The following is an 18,862-nucleotide window of genomic DNA, read 5'->3' on the forward strand; positions in this document are numbered from 1 at the left end:
TGATTCCATCTCTCATGGAGCTGTGGTCAGATGATGGCTGGAGAAGCAGCACCCCCAGCTCAGTCCCAAGCCTTTCCCATCAGGCTACAACCACTTGTTTAAGAGACGTCTATTCAAACGGTGTGGAAGGAAGCAAGCCAGTCTGTGTGGCTTTGTACTTGAAAGAGGCCTCAGAGGCCACTTGTGACTGATACCTGGGAGTAGGCCTCTACTTCCAACCCCCACAGACAGCAAAGCTATGAAAGAACCCACAGTGGGGACTAAAAATGTACCTTGAAATTTCATTCTTTAAATATGCTGTTCAACTCAACAAATGGGCCTTGGAGGAAAGGCAAGTCTTTCATGTATTCCTCAGGATCGTGGCTTTGAAATGAGGCCCTAGCAGAAGACTCTTTACCCCGGGGACAACTGAGGCAGCAGTATGCCCTTGCAAACGACATGTCAAAGGCCTACTGTGACTTCATAGGGTCAGTACGTGTCCACGAAGCTTGTTTGGCGGGGTTGCCTTCTCTTCTCACTGTTGCCCGGCGTCATCGCTTCCTCCCGTCTTCCCCAGCCCCTCTTCTGGTGGTAGTGGTGCTGGGTACCAAAGCCAGGGCCTTGTGGATGGCAGGCACACGCTCTTCCACTGAGCTATATCCTAGCTCTATTGTCACTAGCTCGTTGCTATTCGGAGAGAATTTCAAACTTACAGAGAAGTTGCAAAGAGCACTGCTCACTGTCAGCCTTCTGCCACACACGGCTCAGCATCTGCACACACTCGTCCGTTTCTGGAGGGGTATGGTGGGTTTGTGCTTCCTAAAGAGCATGCTGCATACCAAGGACTGGACTTGGTGCTTGGGTACTCCAGGTGTGGCCCCGGGGATCCCCAGCAAGGGAAAAGCCAAAAAACTTGTCTGAGGCTAAGCTGCAAACTTGGTGACTTACAAGTTCTAAACATGGGGGCAGTTTTTTTTTTTTTTTTTTTTTTTTTTTAATGTAACCAGAACACTTACCAGTTTCAACACGGACACAGTACTTTAATCTGGCTTTCATAATCCTTTTGTCAAAAGACTCAACAGTGCCCCTTCACAGCAATGCGTCTATCTACAGTTAAAAAGGGTTGTGCTTTGCTGTGCTGTCTATGTATCCAGGCTGTCCTTGAACTCGTGATTTTCTTGCCTCAGCTTCCCGAGGAGCAGAGAGTATAAGTGTGTGCCACTGTCTCCTGCATGTACTGTGCTTCAGAATGAGCATGTCAAGAGTTCTGCTTTGGGAGAGGCACTGGGGGTTGCTAAGGGGAGGGCTTCCTCCTCCTGTACAAACAACCTGAAGTCCGTTCAACCCCTGGGCCTCTGTTGGGGAAGGCCAGGGAGTCTGGGAAGGAAGCCAGTCTCTCAAACGGTCTAGTCAGTATGTAGTGCCAGGACCAGATGGAAAGCCAAGAGCTGTACCTGTGGCCTGATGGACCACCCTCAACAAGGCGGGCTTCTGTCTGGCCTGAAGGGGCCAGTGTGTACAAACAGATCATGTTAGGAACTGTTCCCTTCTCACGGAAGCCAGAGGCCTGTTACAAAGGATAAAATTCCCCAGTGTCTTAGACACTGACCTTGACTGTCTGGCTGGTAAGAAGGGGAGGGGAACAGAGCACTCCGGGAGGCTGGCCTGTAGCTTTTCATGGTGGTGCCTGCCTTTGTATAAAGATTCCTGACAGACCCAAGAGGCCTGGCTGGGTGGCCCAGGACCAGCTTGGCCTTCTTCTTAATTAACTGGCCATTCCTCCCTACTTGGTTTTAGAGGGTTCCAGGTGAATTCTGGTCATCTGATGCTCCATGCCAGAAAGGAAGAGGAGGGGACACTGAATAGATCCAGGGTTATCCTAGAATCTGTCAGCCAGGCAAATGTTTCCACAGGGCAGGGCTAGAAGGGCCCCCTCCACACACCCCTTTATTCTTCTCCACACAACCACTGCCATTAAATGTAAACACCTTCCTTCTTCCTAGCCACTGCCCTCTGCCCTCTCTAGTCATCAGAGGCCTTTCTGAGGACCCTATGAATAGCAAGAGCCTTAAGCGGGGCTCTCGTAAGTTCAAACTCAAAACCCGGAGACGATCTGGTGGCCAAACACCACAGAAACCATCTGCACATGGAATCTCATCTGGTCTGACTCCAAAGAGGCTCTCGCAGACATGGCACCCTCCTGACAGCTATAGTAAGGGAGCAACGGACATGGCAGCAGAAGAGGTAAAGGCAACCAGCTGGCAGGCACATGCTGGACATTAGGTGACCTGGACCCACGGGTAGAAATCTTCGGAATCGGGTTCGATTTGCTGGGCAGTCACAGCACTGTGTGTGCATGCGCGTGCATGATGCTTAGGACAGTTCCACGGATCGCATAATACACATATAAGATGGCTAAGATGGCTAGCTATTCAGTGGAGTGTGTGACACATGGAACCCTCAAACCATGCCCCCTAGTCTCAATCACTTTACTGCACATGGGCTTCATTGACTTGGTGAAACAGCTTAACTGGCCTCCTCTCTGATAAAAGAAACTGAGGCCCGGAGAAACGAAACAAAACAAAACAAAAACAAACAAACAAAAACCCCTACCATTTCAGGGCACAGCCGGGATATGGTCTCAGGGCTTCCAACTTCAAACCCCAGCTCCCTCCTCTGGGTCCTGCCCTCTCAGGCCTCCTTAGCCCTCTGGGGCCCAATCTGATGCTATTTCTTCCACAAAACTGTTCCCAATTCTAGCTTCCAGAATTAATTTCCTCACCACTTACAGAATTAATTTCATCCACTGTTTCCTCTGCCTAGTGTTTCTTTTTTCTTTCTTTTTTTTTTTTTTTATTAAAACCGGTGACGGCAAAGTGAAGTAGGTCATAAACCAGTCATATAAAGCACCGAGCAAGGCAGAGCGGCATGTGGACGTGAGAAAGAACACCGGGGGATGTGACTCCTCTTTTGGGGGTGCTCAGAGTCCGGGCAGAAGGTCTCCAGTGCTGCTTGAGACACGCCCACTAACAACTGCATCCCAGGGCAGGCTGGGCCTCAGATGTCAGTCTCTCGAACAAGCCGTCAGCTCTGATTCAGCTCTACCTTTGGGCTCTGGGGATGAGTGTGGCTAGATTCTCACCCGAGAGGCAGAGCTGACAATAGCACATGCCCCACTGGGACCAAGCCTACAAAGCCCTTGCCCTGCAGAGGACTGTAACTCTCGCCCTGCTGTGCACAGAGCGTATGGGGTGGGGGACCCTCGAAGACAGTAAAGCCAGTTCATTCCCCTGTGCTCATTTTGATTCCAAAGTGCAGGATGGAAAGCAGCTGCCCCGCCCACCTGCAGGGCCCAGCCCTATTCCTGAGGGACCCTTCATCCCCAACCCCCACCCTCCAGCCAGGTAGCCAGGTAGTCCCAGCTCCCTGCATTCATCATCAAGGTGTGCTAGGGGAGCTGGCAGGCTGTACTATTTGAGGAAATAGCTGACGGCAGTAAGCACCAGCTGTTCTCCGCCCCCCCCCCCCCCTCCCGGCACCTGCAAGGGCATTTCAAAGTGAAGGGGAAGCTTGGCCCCCGGCAGGTGTCCAAATCTGGGTGTAGGACAGAGCGGTGTCTGCCCCGGCCCAGAGCCGGCCTCTCTTCTTTTTCCTTTTCCTCTTTTAAATTCTTATCACTTACTACAATTTATTCAATTTGTATCCCGGCTGTGGCCCCCTCCCTCGCCTCTTCCCAATCCTATCTGCCCTCCCTTTTCTCCCCCTATGTCCCTGTCCTAGTCCACTGATAGGGGAGGTCTTCCTCCCCTTCTCTCTGACCTTAGCCTATCAGGTCTCATCAGGACTGGTTGCATTGTCTTCCTCTGTGGACTGGCAAGGCTGCACCCACCAGTGGGAGTTAATCAGAGAGCCTGCCTCTGAGTTCATGCCAGAGAGAGTCCCTGCTCCCCTTACTAGGGACCCCACTTGGAGACTGAGTCTATGGGTTACATCTGAGCCAGGGTTTTAGGTACTCTTCATGCACTGTCCTTGGTTGGGGTAGCATTTTCTTCAGGGACCCCAGGGCTCAGTCTTTATGGCTCTGTTGGTCTCCTTTTGGAGCTCCTGTCCCTTCCAGGTCTGTCTATCTCCCCCTTCTTTCATAAGATTCCCTGCACTCTAGCTCAGCGGTTAAAGGCTAGGCTCACAACCAAAAAATGTAAGAGCTGACCTCTCTTAACCATGCAGCAGAGACGACAGGAAAGGAGCAGCTTCAGCAGCAGCCTGAAGCTCCTTGGATATGGGGTGGAGCAGCTGCCGGAAGAGGCCAAAGAAAGGACCCAGAGACAAAGTCTCAAGGCCGAGAGAAGACACAGGAGGGCTTCTTCCAGCGGCTTCTGTGTGGCCCCCTCGCCAGAGCTGCTGGGGGCCATGCCAGCTGAGCAGGTGTGGAAAAAAACTAGAGGTTCAGCACCTCATCCTCATTCCCTCTCCTTCCACTGACCTGACTAGAGGACCAATGAAGGGCAAGCTGGAAGGCTGGGAGGCTCTGACAGGGAAGCTACCTCCCTGCAGGCTAAATTACTTCTGCCTGAAGAGCAGCGCATATTTCCCGAAGACCACCCCGACTCCTCCCCTCCACTTCTCCCAGGCTTCCCCAACACACACATTGTTCAGCTCCCATCATCGGAGCCAGCACACAAACGGGCGTGTGCACACATCTCTCCCTTTCCCACGTAAACATGGGATTCGTTTGTTAAATGCCTCTCTGCCATTTCCTTTTTTGCCTTCATCCTGCTTGTTTAATATTGCATTTGACATTCTCGTTTTATAAATGGCAACAGAAGCAGAATGGATGGGCTAAAATTAGCCTAGGAGTGAGAATGATGCTACAAATAGGATCGTGAGCACAGAGGCCCAGTTAATTCCACCCACCCATCCTCACAGTTTTGGGCTGGTTCCCGACCGAGCTTTCAGTCTTTGGAGATGAGGATGGTGCCTGAAGGAGGAGATAAGAGCCGCGTCACCAGGCATTCTGCCAGAAGCAAGGCACAGATGCTGACCCCAGCCTCAGGGAGGTTCCAGGGCCAACTTGGCCCAGCACCGTGGACCTGATTTGGAGAGGCCAACTCAGCTTTCTCACTGCCCTGCTGTGCCTTCTTCCTCAGGGTTCTGCTCTAAGGCTTGGTCCCCCAAGTATGCTCTGAGCTGAAGAGAATAGGCTGCGGATCACAGAAAGCTTTGGTCCTGGAAGTGAGCTCTCTGGAACCTAGTCAAAGAATGATTCAGCCAAAGGGTCTGATTCAGTTTTCCTGGAGCCTAGAGAACCCTGTGTCATGGGGCTGGAAAGATGGTTTAATGCTGTCTGTCAGAGGATCTGAGATTTGTTCCCAGCACCCACACCACGAGGCTCCCCATTGTCTCCAACTCCAGCTTCAGGGAGCCAAACGCCCTCTTCTGGCTTCTGTGGGCAATTGCACTTATGCACACACACAAAATATAATCTTAAAAAAAAAAAAAAAAAAAGCAGCAGCAGCAGCAGCAGCAGCAGCAGCAGCAGCAGCAGATCACAGGACCCTGCTGCTTGTTCTAGAGACTGGATACCTCTCCTCTCCTGGTGCCACCTCCAGTCAGGCACCAGAAGTACCTACTCCCACGGGGACTCCAGAGGGTCTCATATTGGCTCAAGCAATGTGACTCTGAGAATGATGATAATGATGACATTGGAAAGGCCACTCCCTATGACAGGGCAGGGTACAGCTTGGCTCTGTTCCAAACCCTGCATGACCCTTTGTCTCAGTGTTCTCCATGTTGTTTACTTGTTGTTAACCCCATGTCCTTTTCTTAAGAAAGGGGACAAGCCAGAAGTTAACTTTCCCCAGGTCATGAAGCTGGTAGGTAGAAGAGTACCAGACTGTGGAATGCTCAGCAAAGGGGGGGTCTGTGGTGCCATCTGGCAGGGAGGCATGAGGGGTGGACAGCACTGCCCTCTGACCTTTACTTCATTCTCCCCCTGCTCGTGGTTGGTGCTCTCCTATGAATGCAGGCTCTCCTACCCTCAAGCCCCACTGTCTGTTGAGGACACCTTCTCTTCTCTGCTTCACAAACTGCACGATTCTATTGTAAGCCTGGTTGAGCGTTCAGCTAAAACCCTTTCCTCGGGGCCCTGGAGGCACGCATCACCCATGCTGGCCTTGTTCTGGGCTAGTTTAGGCCTCAGTTGCAGATGATGATGGTCAGTAGGCCAAATCCAGCTGGCTGCATCCTGTTTTTGTAAATTAGGTTTTATTTGAACACAGCCACGCCTGCTCATTTGCATACTGTCTGGGGCTGTGTTTGGCTACAATGGTGGTGTTGAATAGCTGTGACAGAGACCATATGGTCCTTCAAGCCTCAAATATTTACTATCTGGCCCTTTACAGAAAGCTTGGCCCCTGGCTTAGGCCAAAGGGAGGTCACTTGCTGTCACCTGCTGTCACAGTGTTTTCAGGAGAGCTGGATTCCTGCCAGCCTTTCAGATTATAAATGTGACCACAAGAGTAGGCAAGGTCTCTGGGACCGGGAACAGAACCAGGGCTTCACCTGAGCTGGAGGGACAAAGCAGGTGCAGGTTGAGAGCGGAGGAATCACACAATAACCAGTAGTGGGTCTGGGCTTCTGTCTTAGATTCCGAAGCTCTCGGTGTCTCTCAATGACCCAGCAGGTGCTCACATGGTGACAGGAGGGCCTAACCCTTTCCTCCAATAGGTGTGCCTCATAGCGTGGTCACAGCAGAATGGAAAGGAGCTTCTGAAAGGTCAGAGCTTCTTCGGGAAGGAGACCTGGGTTCTGGGAGTTTCCAGGGTTAAGTGATCTTTTCCTGATGAGACAGAGACTGGCAGGTGATACTGAGGGCACTAGCCTGGCAAGGGGATGTGTACCAAGCCTTGTCAGGTGCCCTGTCCCAGCTCCACATTCCCCCATGCTTACCCTCCGTCACTGGGTGGTACCATAGTACCATCGGTAGCCATCATTAGTGGACATCCTCCACTGGGGCTTCCCTCATCTTTAATGTGGACACAAACCACTGCCTGAGTCCTGTGCTGGGCCAGGAGGGGCAGGGACTCTGCATTCCTCACCTCCTCCCGGAGGGGGCCCACTCTGGGACCACCTGCCAGCCACGGAGAGTGGCTATTGCTAGGCTTCTTTTCATTCCAAGACAGAGGCTATAAGCCATGTGTTGCTTAGGAGATTTCTGTAAGGGCAAATGTCTTAGAAGAGTAATTAAAGAGCTCTAAACTCTAATCACTAGACACAGAAACTAAGGCCTTTCTTTCCCTCCTTCTCCTTCCTTACTGTGGTACTGGTTTGGTGGCTTAAAGTGCCTGGTGCCAAGCCTAGCATTCTAAGTTCGATCCCTGGGACTCATTTGAAAGCAAGAACTGACTCCTTCCAGTTGCCCTCTGACCTCCACACATGCATCATGGCACCCTTGCACCTACACATGCACAGATAGGTAAGTAATTTTTTTTTTCAAACTCCAAAAGGTTAAAACAGAACAACAAAAACAACAAATGAAACAAAATAAAAATTAAAAAAAGAAAGAAAACAAATTTCAGCTCTCCCCCTTGTGACTGCCCACTACACCGGTCCCTCCTCCCCACTGAGCTCCTGTGGTCCCCTTGGAAAACTGGCAGTCCTCAGTTAGCACGCTGCGTGAAAGGCAGGTGGGCAGGGGCCTGTCTGTGCCCGTACAGTACCAGCACGGTACCTTGGAAACGCTAATTCCCCGTGAATGAAGTATAGGAGAAGGCTCTACCCTGGTACCTTCCACACTGCATCCTCCACTCTTACCCAATCAGGTACCAGCGTCTGTCTCCCCGATATCGCTTTGGGATGGGGGCTGCCACAGAATTGGCTATGTGTCAATTCTCACCTCCCTCCCTCTGGCTGCCTGGCACATCAGGAGGCTGCTTGCTGGCTGGGCTCTGGTGACTGACTAATCAAGCAAGTAGCCCTGCTGCTAGGGGGCTGCTTCAATCAGGGGCATGGCGCCATGGGAGGCGTTATTAGCTGCGCCCGCACAGGAGCTTGCAGAGTGTCCAGAGAGGAGGATCACGAGGGCTGCTCCACGAAAGCGTTTGTGTGTTTACTGACAGGCACATCTGCATTCGTTCTGCTTGGGGCTGAGTCTTGGCTCCTGTGCGCTGTGCCTTGAGCTTGAGTGGTGCCAGCTCTCTACCATGCCCCAAGGATCAAGTGAAGGGGCCTGGACTGATGGCTGACCAGGATCCTCTAAGCCCAAACTTGGTCCTCTTCTCTAATTGGGAATTATGAGATCTCTCAATTATGAGATCAAGAAACTACATGGGCTGAGGGGGAAAGGATGCTCAGTGGCCATGGGAAGCTGTAAAAGCCAACAAGACCATCATCACAGTCCTTTTTGGTCTCGAGAGGAAGGCCAGCATCATGGGCTCAACCATGGGCACAAGTGTACAGCTTTCTGGTCCTGAATTCTGGGACTGACGCTTGCTGACCGTGTGGCCTTGAACTCGGGTTGCTTCATCTCTGCCTTGCCTATCTGTAAAACGGAGGGGGGAGTGGTTTGATTTTGTTTACACTAGAAAGGGTGTGACTGTGGGTGTGACTGTCAAATTAGGCAAGATGCACCAAAAGCAAGTGGCTAGCAACTAAAATGTATATATTCTAAAATGTTAGCTGCGCATCCTATAACAGAAAGTGTAAAGTTCCTGCCCAAACTTCTATCCCACCCCACCTTGGGGCAAACACTGTGTGAAGCCCTCTGCACACCCAGCCTTCAACAACCCAAGGAAGTGGCAGTCTCAGCTCTGTTTGCTGGGGTTCAGTGACCTACTTCTGTCCCCCGCTCTCCAGAATCTCTGATTCCTCCCCTGGGACCTCAAAGACTGGGATCTGAACTACTCTGTCCCCACAGGCTCCTCCTTCTCTGTTCACTTTCGATTTTGCTTATCGCCTACAGAACAAGCACAGACCCAGATTAAAGGAAAATAGGAATTTTAAACCAGAGGCAGCCCAAGGTCATGGAGTCAGTTCCACCCACACGAAAAATGATGCTGATAGATGGGAGAACCCCGGGGAATGGCCGCCAGCACCTCTGGCTCCTGGACAGCCACAAGTTCTCCTTCATTCAACATGTTCTTATCCCACTCCATTGGTTATCTGGGCACTCGCCCTCTTACCCCAAGCTCAGACAAGAGTTGACGCAGCTCACCGAGCAGCCAGGAAGCTCAAAACCTATGCTCCTTCACTATGGGAAGCCCTGTGGCCAATCCTAGGCCTTGTTTTCCCCACCCATACAGAGGACCATAAAGCCTTTCCCATCTTGTATCACAGGCCCATTTCAAAGGCTGCCAATAGTGACACTGGGAGTCATTTCTTGCCTGCACTGTGACCTTCCCCCGGAACTGAAGGACTGCAGGAAGGCACTCGCCTGCACCCTATGCTGCCCCTTCCATTTCCTGGTGCCCAGCAACCTTTCTCGGAGCTTGGCAACAACAAGCTCTGGAGAGGCTGAACAAGGCATCTGCGGGCAGTGATGAAAGGTGGGGAGGGAGGTGCCAACTGGAAGGCAACAGATCTAAAGGACGAGTACACAAAGGGACCTTACGTTGTTCTTCTCCACCTATCTCCCCCTTACCACTTTAATGCCCATGCAGATGCCTCCAAATACACTATGCAAAGAAAAGACTGTTCTCATTTCACATGCAATATGATGGCTAGGAACAATATGAACAATATTATTTTAGTGCCCTGGGAAAAAATTAGCAAGTCAAATATTGAATCAAGCCTGCAGCACCACATGCTAAGCAGACTGCTTTGATCTTATCCACACTAACAGCTCTATTATTGAATCTAAAGTCAGTGAGCACATATCAGACCAATATACAATGCATATCTGAATGCATGTTTCAGAAGCAAGGAATGTTTTGACAAAAGGAAGAACATATCAAAGTCACAGCTGCGATTGAAGCCCAAATTTGCCCACCTGCCCTCTTCTCTCGGGGCTGGAGGTTTTGCTGGCCACCAAAAATGTTTGTGCTCTGGGGGCCTGCACATGGGTCCAGAAATACCTGCTGAGCTCTTTTTTTTTTTTTTTTTTCCCCTTTTTCTGGAACCAACAAAGAGAGGATTTGTCACCCCCTACTCATCCTGAGAGTTGTATGAAATGAGAGAAAAAGCAGGCAGATACCACACAGGGCGTGGCACCCTCTGGTGGCCACTTCTGTGGGCAGTCTCCCTGGCTCTACAGAATTCCAGGAGTGGGACCCCCCCTCCTCCTGAGGCTTACTCCTCCAGGAAGAGCAGCTATGGGAACGGAAGGAGGAGGCGGCGGATTATGAGGGGAGAAAGATAAACAGTTCGGCAAATCCTCAAGGGTCCTCCATCAAAAGCAGGGCCAGAGAATGGGTATGGTGGCACAAATCTTCAAACCTGGTAGAGGCAGAGGCAACAGTATCTCTGTGAGTTTGAGGCCAATCTAGTCTACAGAGTGAGTTCTAGGCAGTGAGACCCTGTCTCAAAAAATAAAACAAAATGAAACAACACAAAATCAAAAACCATGAAATCAGGGCTTGCAAACTCCAGTCTGTGAACCATATCCAGCATGGCATGCCCTTTGCCTGGTTACAATAGAGAGAACTGAGTATAGAGCAAAATGCTTTGCCCTGCATATTGGAGTCTGTGTTGGAGGAAAGAAGAGAGGGTACCATGTCCACTGCATGAAATTCACATAGGTATGGCCTACAATACAGAGTGGTTGCAATGGTCATATAAATAGTTCCAAAAAGTGATAATTGGTTGTTTTTTGTTTTTTTGTTTTTTAGATAGGATCTTAACTCTGTAAGGTAGACCGAATACTTACTTTTTGGCTTTGTGTATACGTGTAGGGATGCCTGTGTGTAGGTGGGCACAGGTGTGCAAACCGGAAGGCTCTCTCTGGTGTTCTTCCTCAGAACCCTCTCCCCTAAACTCAGCTGGGATTATAAGAGCACGCAACCACACCCAGTGTTTCTTAAAGAGCTTCTGAAGATCAAACTTGGGTTTTCAGGCTCGCCAACAAGTACTTCAGTCTGAGCTATCTCCTCAGCCTACTTCTGACTTTGGTTGAGAGAGGGTTTCTCCGTGTCACCCTGACTGTCCTAGACTCACTCTGTAGACCACGCGCTGGCCTCAAACCCAGAGATCCACCTGCCTCTGCCTCCCTGAGTGCTGGGGTTAAAGGCCTGCATCCTCATGCCTGGAGTATTTTTAGCTTTTTGAGGTAGGGCTTCCCTACGTATTCCTGGCTGGCCTAGAATTCACTCTTTAGACCAGGCTGGCTTTGAACTTACAGTAATACCTCCTGCCTCAACCTCCTGAACACAGTGTTGGTATTACTGAAAAACATCGTTACTTCCAACAGGCCCTTCATTAAAATTGTTCATTGGATTTTGTTTCTCACGACTGCTCCCACTGACAGGGCTGAACTCTGCCTAGACCTCAAACCTCTCTCCCTGACTCCTGGATGCATGACTGAGACACTGTGGCCACTGTCCCCCATTGGACAATCCCTCTAGACTTACCATTTTATTATTGATTTCATGGAAATGGATCTCACAGACTTTCTCCACAACGTCTTCATTCTCAAAAGTGACAAAGCCAAACCCTGAAGGAAGGAGAAACACAGAGAAGGAATGAGTTTGGTTCCTGCAGGGTGGGCAGGGTGGCCTGCAGTCAGGACAGGATCCAGACAAGCGGGGTGTTGGTGGGGGAAGGTAATGGGGAACGCTGTGGTCTGTGATTCCAATTTATACCCAGCACCCTTCCAACACAGAGGGGATAGTCAGGGTTCCACCCACATGCACCAGGCACCATGTGGCTTACATCTGCCCCGCAGCAAACAAGAAATTTACTTGTCTGTTATTTACAAGGGTCGGAGCCTGCTGGCTCTGTGTGGAAGCAGGCTTGTGGGCTACAGAGAGCCTCTTGGATCACTGCGGGCCTGTACCGGCCCTTTCTGTCAGCTTCGATGGCTAGCCCTCGGGTCGGCCTCCACATGGAGGCAGTTATTGGTCCTTTTCTTCCTGAATGACTTCCTCTAATACCTCATCAGGACATCCTGAGGCCTGGAAGGAACTATTAAAAGTTGCAGGCCTCTGTTCTGTGCGGGTATCCCTTTGCTACTGCCGCTTCAAACACGCTGTGGATTTGGGGCAGTTTAAGACTGTCTGATGCCTGCTGTCAGCCCGTCAGCTATCCACTGTATTTACTCGGCTGGAGACCGGCTTTACTAGACAAGCCGCACTAAAGAATTTTGGCAGGCAACTGCCGCTCAGCATCCTGAATGCCTCTCCCCACCCTTCTGCCCCTTCCTTTCTTCTCTCTCCACCCCCGACAGCATTCCAGTGCGAGTCCCCATCTGTGACCCTAACTCGGTAAGCACCAGGGTACCACATGGGCTCACTCAGGGTGGGTCTACCACCTTGCACTGAGCACGGCTGTTGGGTTGGCGCTGATGGGACCTGGGCAGAGATGGAGAGGCACCGGTGAGTCAGGGGCCTGGTTACAGTCTTGCCTGGGTATCACCAAGAGACCTGCCTCTGTTCTCTGGACTTCACACTTTGCATCTGGAAGTAAAGGTCATACAAACAGACCCCCAGACCAGTTCTCCCGGTGCGCTGCTGTACACTGGTGTGTGTGAATGTGTGTGTGTTGCTTTGGGAGCTGAAGTTGGTCATTAAGAGGAAACCCTTCAGAGTAGGACCAGTATCCTTATAGAAAGGAAGGATAGCTTGCTTTTATCCCTCTCTCCTGGCCAGTCAGGCTACGTTAGGTGTCTTTCTGTAAGCCTGTAAAGGGACCCTTACCAGGGCAACCATGCTGGCACCCGACCCTGACTTCTCGCTTCCAGAACGGTAAGTGACTTGTTTACAAGCTATGACATCTTCTGACAGCAGCCTCAAATAAGACACTCTTTCCCCTAAAGATGTGAGTGGGCTGAATGCAAAGCACGGGAAGGCAAAATCCGACAGGCTGCTTGTACAATACGATTATCAGTGCGTCCTAACAACAGATAAGAGACAGATGTAGCCTTTTCCGGTTTCCACGTCTGTTTTGGGATTCCACCACCCAAGGTAGGAAGACAATCTCTCACATCCCTTCTGGTTCATAAAGGCACCTCTACTATCACTTTCCAAGGACGACCAGGGACACAGAGCCGACACACAGAGCTTTTATATCACAGTTCCCACAGCAGGTTCTAGGAGATTCTTTAGGAAAATGAAGGTTGTGCCTTGCTCTCAAACAACCTCCAGTAAGACAGAGAACCAGGGCTACCTCACAAATGCAGTCATGATCTCCAGGCTGTGCCACTGGTTACCATGTACCAAATCTTGAGCTGATGTTCCAGCTGGCATACACAACCTAGTCCATTATCTGCACGTGAACCAGGTGTCTGATGTACTCTAAAGAGGACACAATAGTCTGTGAAGGGGCTCAAACTGGGAAGTTTTCCCAGCATCACCCGTTAAAAGCTGGATCCTCAGTAATGTAAGCCTGAAGCAGACACCACACATGAATTAAATGGATGCTCAACCACAGCCCCTCTCACCAGGCTCCTACTTCCCAAGTGATGTCCTTAGAGAGAACTTATAGAGCTTTCTGGGTCCTCTTTGGGTGTCCCCTTTTCCTTAGCCCTTTCGCTGCTGCAAAGCAGAGGACAGCCGTATCCAGCAGCAGTATCCCAGCATCCTTCTTTGGGCTTGAGTGTTTGATTCTCGACTTTTTTAAACCCCTGTCATTTTCCCGTGCACGCTGGCTCACCGCCCTCTTTCAGGGTTGGGAGAAGCCTTCAAACTATCAAGTCAAGTTTCCCATGAGCCCCATCCTGCAGCATAAGCACAGCCCTCAACAGTTAATCCTCTTTTTGCTGCTCACTAGTCTAAGAACTCAGATTCTACCAGACTCTACAAGAAGGGATGAGGGCCCAGAGGCCTTCACGAGGCTCACCAGGTGGGCAAGCACAGGAAGAACACAGAAAGGAGAGGCCAGTACTAACTTTAAGCCAGGCATGTTCTGGACTACTATAGGCTGGGACCTTGTTTCTCAGTGGGTCCCTGGGATGAAACAGCACCTCTAGAACACCACGTGCTGAGAGAATGATGGGATGGGCTTGTTCCGTGCTTCAGGGTCTGAGCATTTCACTACTCCACTCGAGTCAGTGTGTTGCTCTCGACTGATCTGGCCTTTCCTTCCACACTAACTGTCCCCCTGCATGGCTGGTAAGGAGGCCAACAGGATCTTTCTCTTTCTCTCTCTCCTCTCTCTCTCTCTCATTGAGTCAAGGACCCCTCAGAGACAGCCTCTTGCCAGGGCAGACCTTGCCCCTACCTCATGTCACTTGCTTCCAGCCTATGGGTCACATCTGGGCCCACCTCAGTACACCTTGCTAATAAAGCATGCCTAAGTGAGCTAGGGTTTTTACTGTTTTGTTTTACCTCACTGCTAATTAGAGTGACTGTAGGGCCTTGAATAGTTACCCTCCAAATATATAACTATACCCCATACCCTGGAAAAAAAAAGTGGTTTTGCAAGCGTGGTTAAGTGTTCCCAGGTTGAGGGAACACTCTTAGTAGAACAGCTGGTGTCCTCATAAGAGGTGGGATATGGAGAGAGATACAGAGAAAAGGCCATGGGAGGGCAAAGGCAGGCATGGTACAAGTGATATAGCCACAACCAACCACCACATGAAACTGTCACCTCCAACTGGAGAGGGAGTGCAGCCACACAGAGAACAGACTGCTGCTGTTTTCAGCCTCTAAGCTTGTGGTCTTTTGTCACGGCAGTCACCAGAAACTTGTACAGCGAGGGACGGGCTTCTGCTGTCCCTGCAGAATAGGACCATACACCTCGCCAATCACAGTGCCCTGCACAGGAGGCTTGAGAATGTGCGTGGATGAGCAAAACCCATGCAAGCTCTTGGGAAAGAAGGCAAAGCAAGTGACACTCCAGAAGGTGGAGGACAGCCAAAGATTTGGAGGGCCCTAGTAGCCCAGCGTATTCATACCTGACAACAGAACAGAGGCAAGGGTGGAGCCTTGCCACTCAAGCTGCACCTGGCGCTACTTAACTCCTTGGTCCACCATGGACGTCACTGTTGCAACTCTGGGTCATTATTACTGAGACCTGTGTCAGATCACCAAGCAGAGACAGGCAGAAGGTGGCCAGTTATGAAGCAGGGATTAAAGTGCAGGCAGCTGTAAGGGAGCCAGCGGGCTTTCGGCATAATTTTGGATTCTGACTCTAAGCTTTCCCTGACGGTCCTTCTTTCCTAACCCGACAGGACTCAAAATGGCCATGATTTTTCTGGGCCTGAAGAGATGGCCCGGTCGTTAAGAGAACTGGTTGCTCTTCCAGAGGACCTGGGTCCAATTCCCAGCACCCACATGACAGCTCACTATTATTTGTAACTCCGGTTCCAGGAGACCTGAAGCTCTTTTCTGTACTCTGTGGGCATTGCACACAAGTGGCATATAAAACATTTGTAATGCATAAAATAAAAATAAACAAATCCTTAAAAAAAAAAAAAGGTTTTATGGCTAAAGGAAGACAGCCTGGATTTGAAGCCTCTAACACCCTGAATGTGTCACAATTCAGTGGTGTCAAGGCTCATTTGCAGCACTTTAAGCATCCATGTCTTTTCAACATCCTTGTCTGTTTGGCCTGAACAGAGAAAACAAACTTGATTATGTCTAAAATATTTATTTATTCCATTTGGGGAAGCAAAGAAGCAATGAAACACTTAATTATCAATAAGTGTTATTCCTCAACATATAATCATTTTTATCTCACAGGTGCATTATCATTTCCAATGAATTAGTAACTCACTAGGAACAGCTTCCTCCTCCCCAAGTAAATTAAACAGACAAGTGAAGGACAGAAATAATGGGATTAGGAATTTGAGAGGGATGAGTGGGGAGTGGGGAAACCCCCTTTGGGCATTATAGTTTTTTTTTTTAAGTTAAAAAAAATTATGGTGGTAAAATATATATAACGCAAAGCTTCTCATCTTAAGCATTTTTAAGGTGCAAATCCCAGTGACGTGAAGGACACAGCTGTGAAGCCGTTTACACACCACACACCTCTGTAACCTGTTCATCAGCCCAATCTTAAGCCGATACCCACTAAACAGCAGCCCTTCCCAGAAACCTCCGCTTTCTTCTGTCTATGCAAGTGGTTCCCAACTTTCGCAATGCTGCAACCCTTTAACACAGTTCCCCATGTTGTGGTGACCCCAACCGTGATCATTTTGTTGCTACTTCCTAACTGTAACTTTGCTACTGTTGTGAGCCATGATATAAATATCTGATGTATGACCCTTGTCATGCCCCACAGGTTGGGAGCCACTGGTCTGTACACAGATACATTCCAGGTACCCTGGTGAGCACACCCACACAGCACCTGCCCTTTTGTCTCTGCTTAGCGCAAAGGCTTTCAGAACAACCTGCTGGCTGAGCAGCCTCCACAGAGCCACGGGAAGGGAGGCAGGAAGGAAAGAACAGTCACCCTTCGTTTTCCCAAGGGGAAACCGGAAATGGTATCTCATGAAGGCCCAACAGACTGGGGCACACAGATGGACAGGAGAAACATATTATCCTCGTTGAAAGGCACAGGCCAAAGGGCTGGGGTGGTCGCTAGGGTTGGAAAGTGAGTTTGGCTATCCAGCTCTCATAGAACCTGGGCTCAGCATCGTGCACTGCTGTGCGAAGGGGGCAGAGACAGGTAGCCAGTCACTGTAGCTAGTGAGCAGCCATGTTCACTGAGAGAGGCTAGCTAGCTAGCTAGCTAGATAGACAGATAGATGGATGGATGGATGGATAGACAGACAAGGTGGAGAGAGAAAGAATAGAATTATCAACCTCTGGTCTCCACCCATGTGCAAAAGGGGCAAAGCAATGAACTCTGCCCCACTCCGCCCCCACTCCGTGTGGAGCGCCTCTTCGCCTTTCTCTCAAATGAGAAAAACGGTTTTGTGAGCCGGTCTTCTACCAGGGCATGGTTTCTGACTGTTTTTTTTGAGTCCACAAGAGCCTGTACTCCACCACAGCCCTGTGAGGGAGGCCCTGGCAGCAACCCTGCTCTGTCTCAACGCCTTTGGTGCTGAGGGAAGCGACACCCGCCTCCTGCCTGGGTGTTTAAACGTACTCCAGCCACCATTAATAACAGAGAAGAATGCAGCTTGCTCGACAACGGCAGAGTGTCACCTGCCCACCGCCTCTGAAAACCTTAAGTGCACCCTAACTTCCGAGGGGCTCCAGGAGCCCACAGAAGTAGGACAAAGAAGGTGGCAAGAGGGTTCACCCCAGACAAAGGGCTTTCAGTACGGGTGTAAGTAGGGTAGCAGGGGGCTGACTGCATTTATCGAAACTGGAGCATTCTCTTGAATGAAGCTATTATTGGAAACTAACAAGTAAAACTCCACTTAAGAGAGAAGCATTTAACAGTCAAACCTTTTCTCCCTCTTTTGTTCAAACGAGCAAAACTGAATATTCATCGGAATAATGCAGGGCTGTAAAAGGCAGACGGAGAGAATGGAAATATAAAAACATGATACCTCAAAATTAAAATGACCCATTCTAAACATGGTCACCAAAGCACTTACAGAGTATGGGGGGGGGGCAGTGGAAGACATTAGGGAGGAGATGGGAACAGCCTTTACCTAGCCTCAAAATAAGTTTCTCCGCTTATCCTAGAGGCCAACAGTCACTAAGAGACAGTCACAAATGGGCTGCCCATAGAAACCGACAAAAGGCATGACTTAATGCCTGTGGCTATGGAGAAAAAAAATTACAGGAGGAAACCGCCCCCTCCCCCAGCCTGTCTAATTAATTGTGTGTGTTCTGGGAAAAATTTAAGGTATACACATACAAGAATATTCAGAACTTATGCAACCCCCCAGGGGCGGGGGAAAGTGCCAACCTCTGAGGGTTGCCCCCAAGCACAAACATGAATCTCTTAGGTATGGGTGTGGTGAGAATTTTCCCCGACTGAAACAGACCTTCCCGTACCTGCTTCCCCGGGCAACCTGGTGGACGGCAGGATGGTCTCCACAGTCACTACGCTCAGCTGCCCTGCACAGTTCCCAGTCAGCTTTCTCAACCCACACTTCAGGAGACCAATGCCTTCCTCGGATGCACGTTCAAAGATGGATTTTGGTGGGTGTCTAGCTCAGAGAGGACCCCTTCGTACTTATCACATATGCCCACAAGGCCCAGGGACACCCTCTATGCCCCAGGCGCAAAGCTTCTAGGCCACTACGTGGGTTTTGGTGTGTATGGCAACTGTCTTGTGGTTCCCTAAGAAGAAGGCCTGAGGGGGAAACACATAGACAACGGCTCAGTGGGGCTGGGAGGAACTTCGTGCACCCTGGATTTGCCGGGGAAGGACTTCAGAAGACTGGTTGGTTCTAGGGGACAGGTGGTGGGGGATGGGGACACTGAGCTGCTGTTCCAAACGAAACAATGTGTTTCTGGTTATTGACTGTCACACAGGGTGCTTGCTCACCAAGTGAAAGCCTTCACGAAATTCAGCCCGAGAAGGCCATCAGGATGTTCTGGGCATTAGGTGCTGGGTCCATTTTCACCCTCAGAGGCTATAACACATACATCATTAGAGCAGTAAAGTCATTTCCCACCAGTCAGGGACAGGACTCCTTCGGTTACAGCTCATGGTTTGTATCAAGGTCAGTCTGCAGTCTATAATCCTGGAGGTGGGGATAAGGCTTAGTGCTTCTTAGTTATGTTCAAGGTCTTGGGCTTGGTCCCCACGAACACCAAAAATCGTAACACAAAACCAGGGATAAGTCTATCCACGCTTACTGGACAGCCCTGCTCCTGGCAGTCTGTAC

The 18,862-nt window shown here is 50.2% G+C and overlaps 1 protein-coding gene across 1 annotated transcript in view; it reads right to left on the reverse strand.

Annotated features, from left to right (window-relative positions):
- Msi2 (musashi RNA binding protein 2) overlaps positions 1-18,862 on the reverse strand; it is a gene marked incomplete in the record, with an annotated part of 308,813 nt that overhangs the window by 53,834 nt on the left and 236,117 nt on the right. Inside the window, 1 exon segment of the mRNA XM_055620541.1 lies at positions 11,541-11,623. Within this exon segment, the coding sequence (XP_055476516.1) occupies positions 11,541-11,623 (83 nt within the window).

The sequence above is a fragment of the Psammomys obesus genome, unplaced genomic scaffold (assembly GCF_907164565.1).
Source record: "Psammomys obesus unplaced genomic scaffold, mPsaObe1.curated_primary_1811, whole genome shotgun sequence".
In the NCBI taxonomy this organism is placed as follows: domain Eukaryota; kingdom Metazoa; phylum Chordata; class Mammalia; order Rodentia; family Muridae; genus Psammomys; species Psammomys obesus.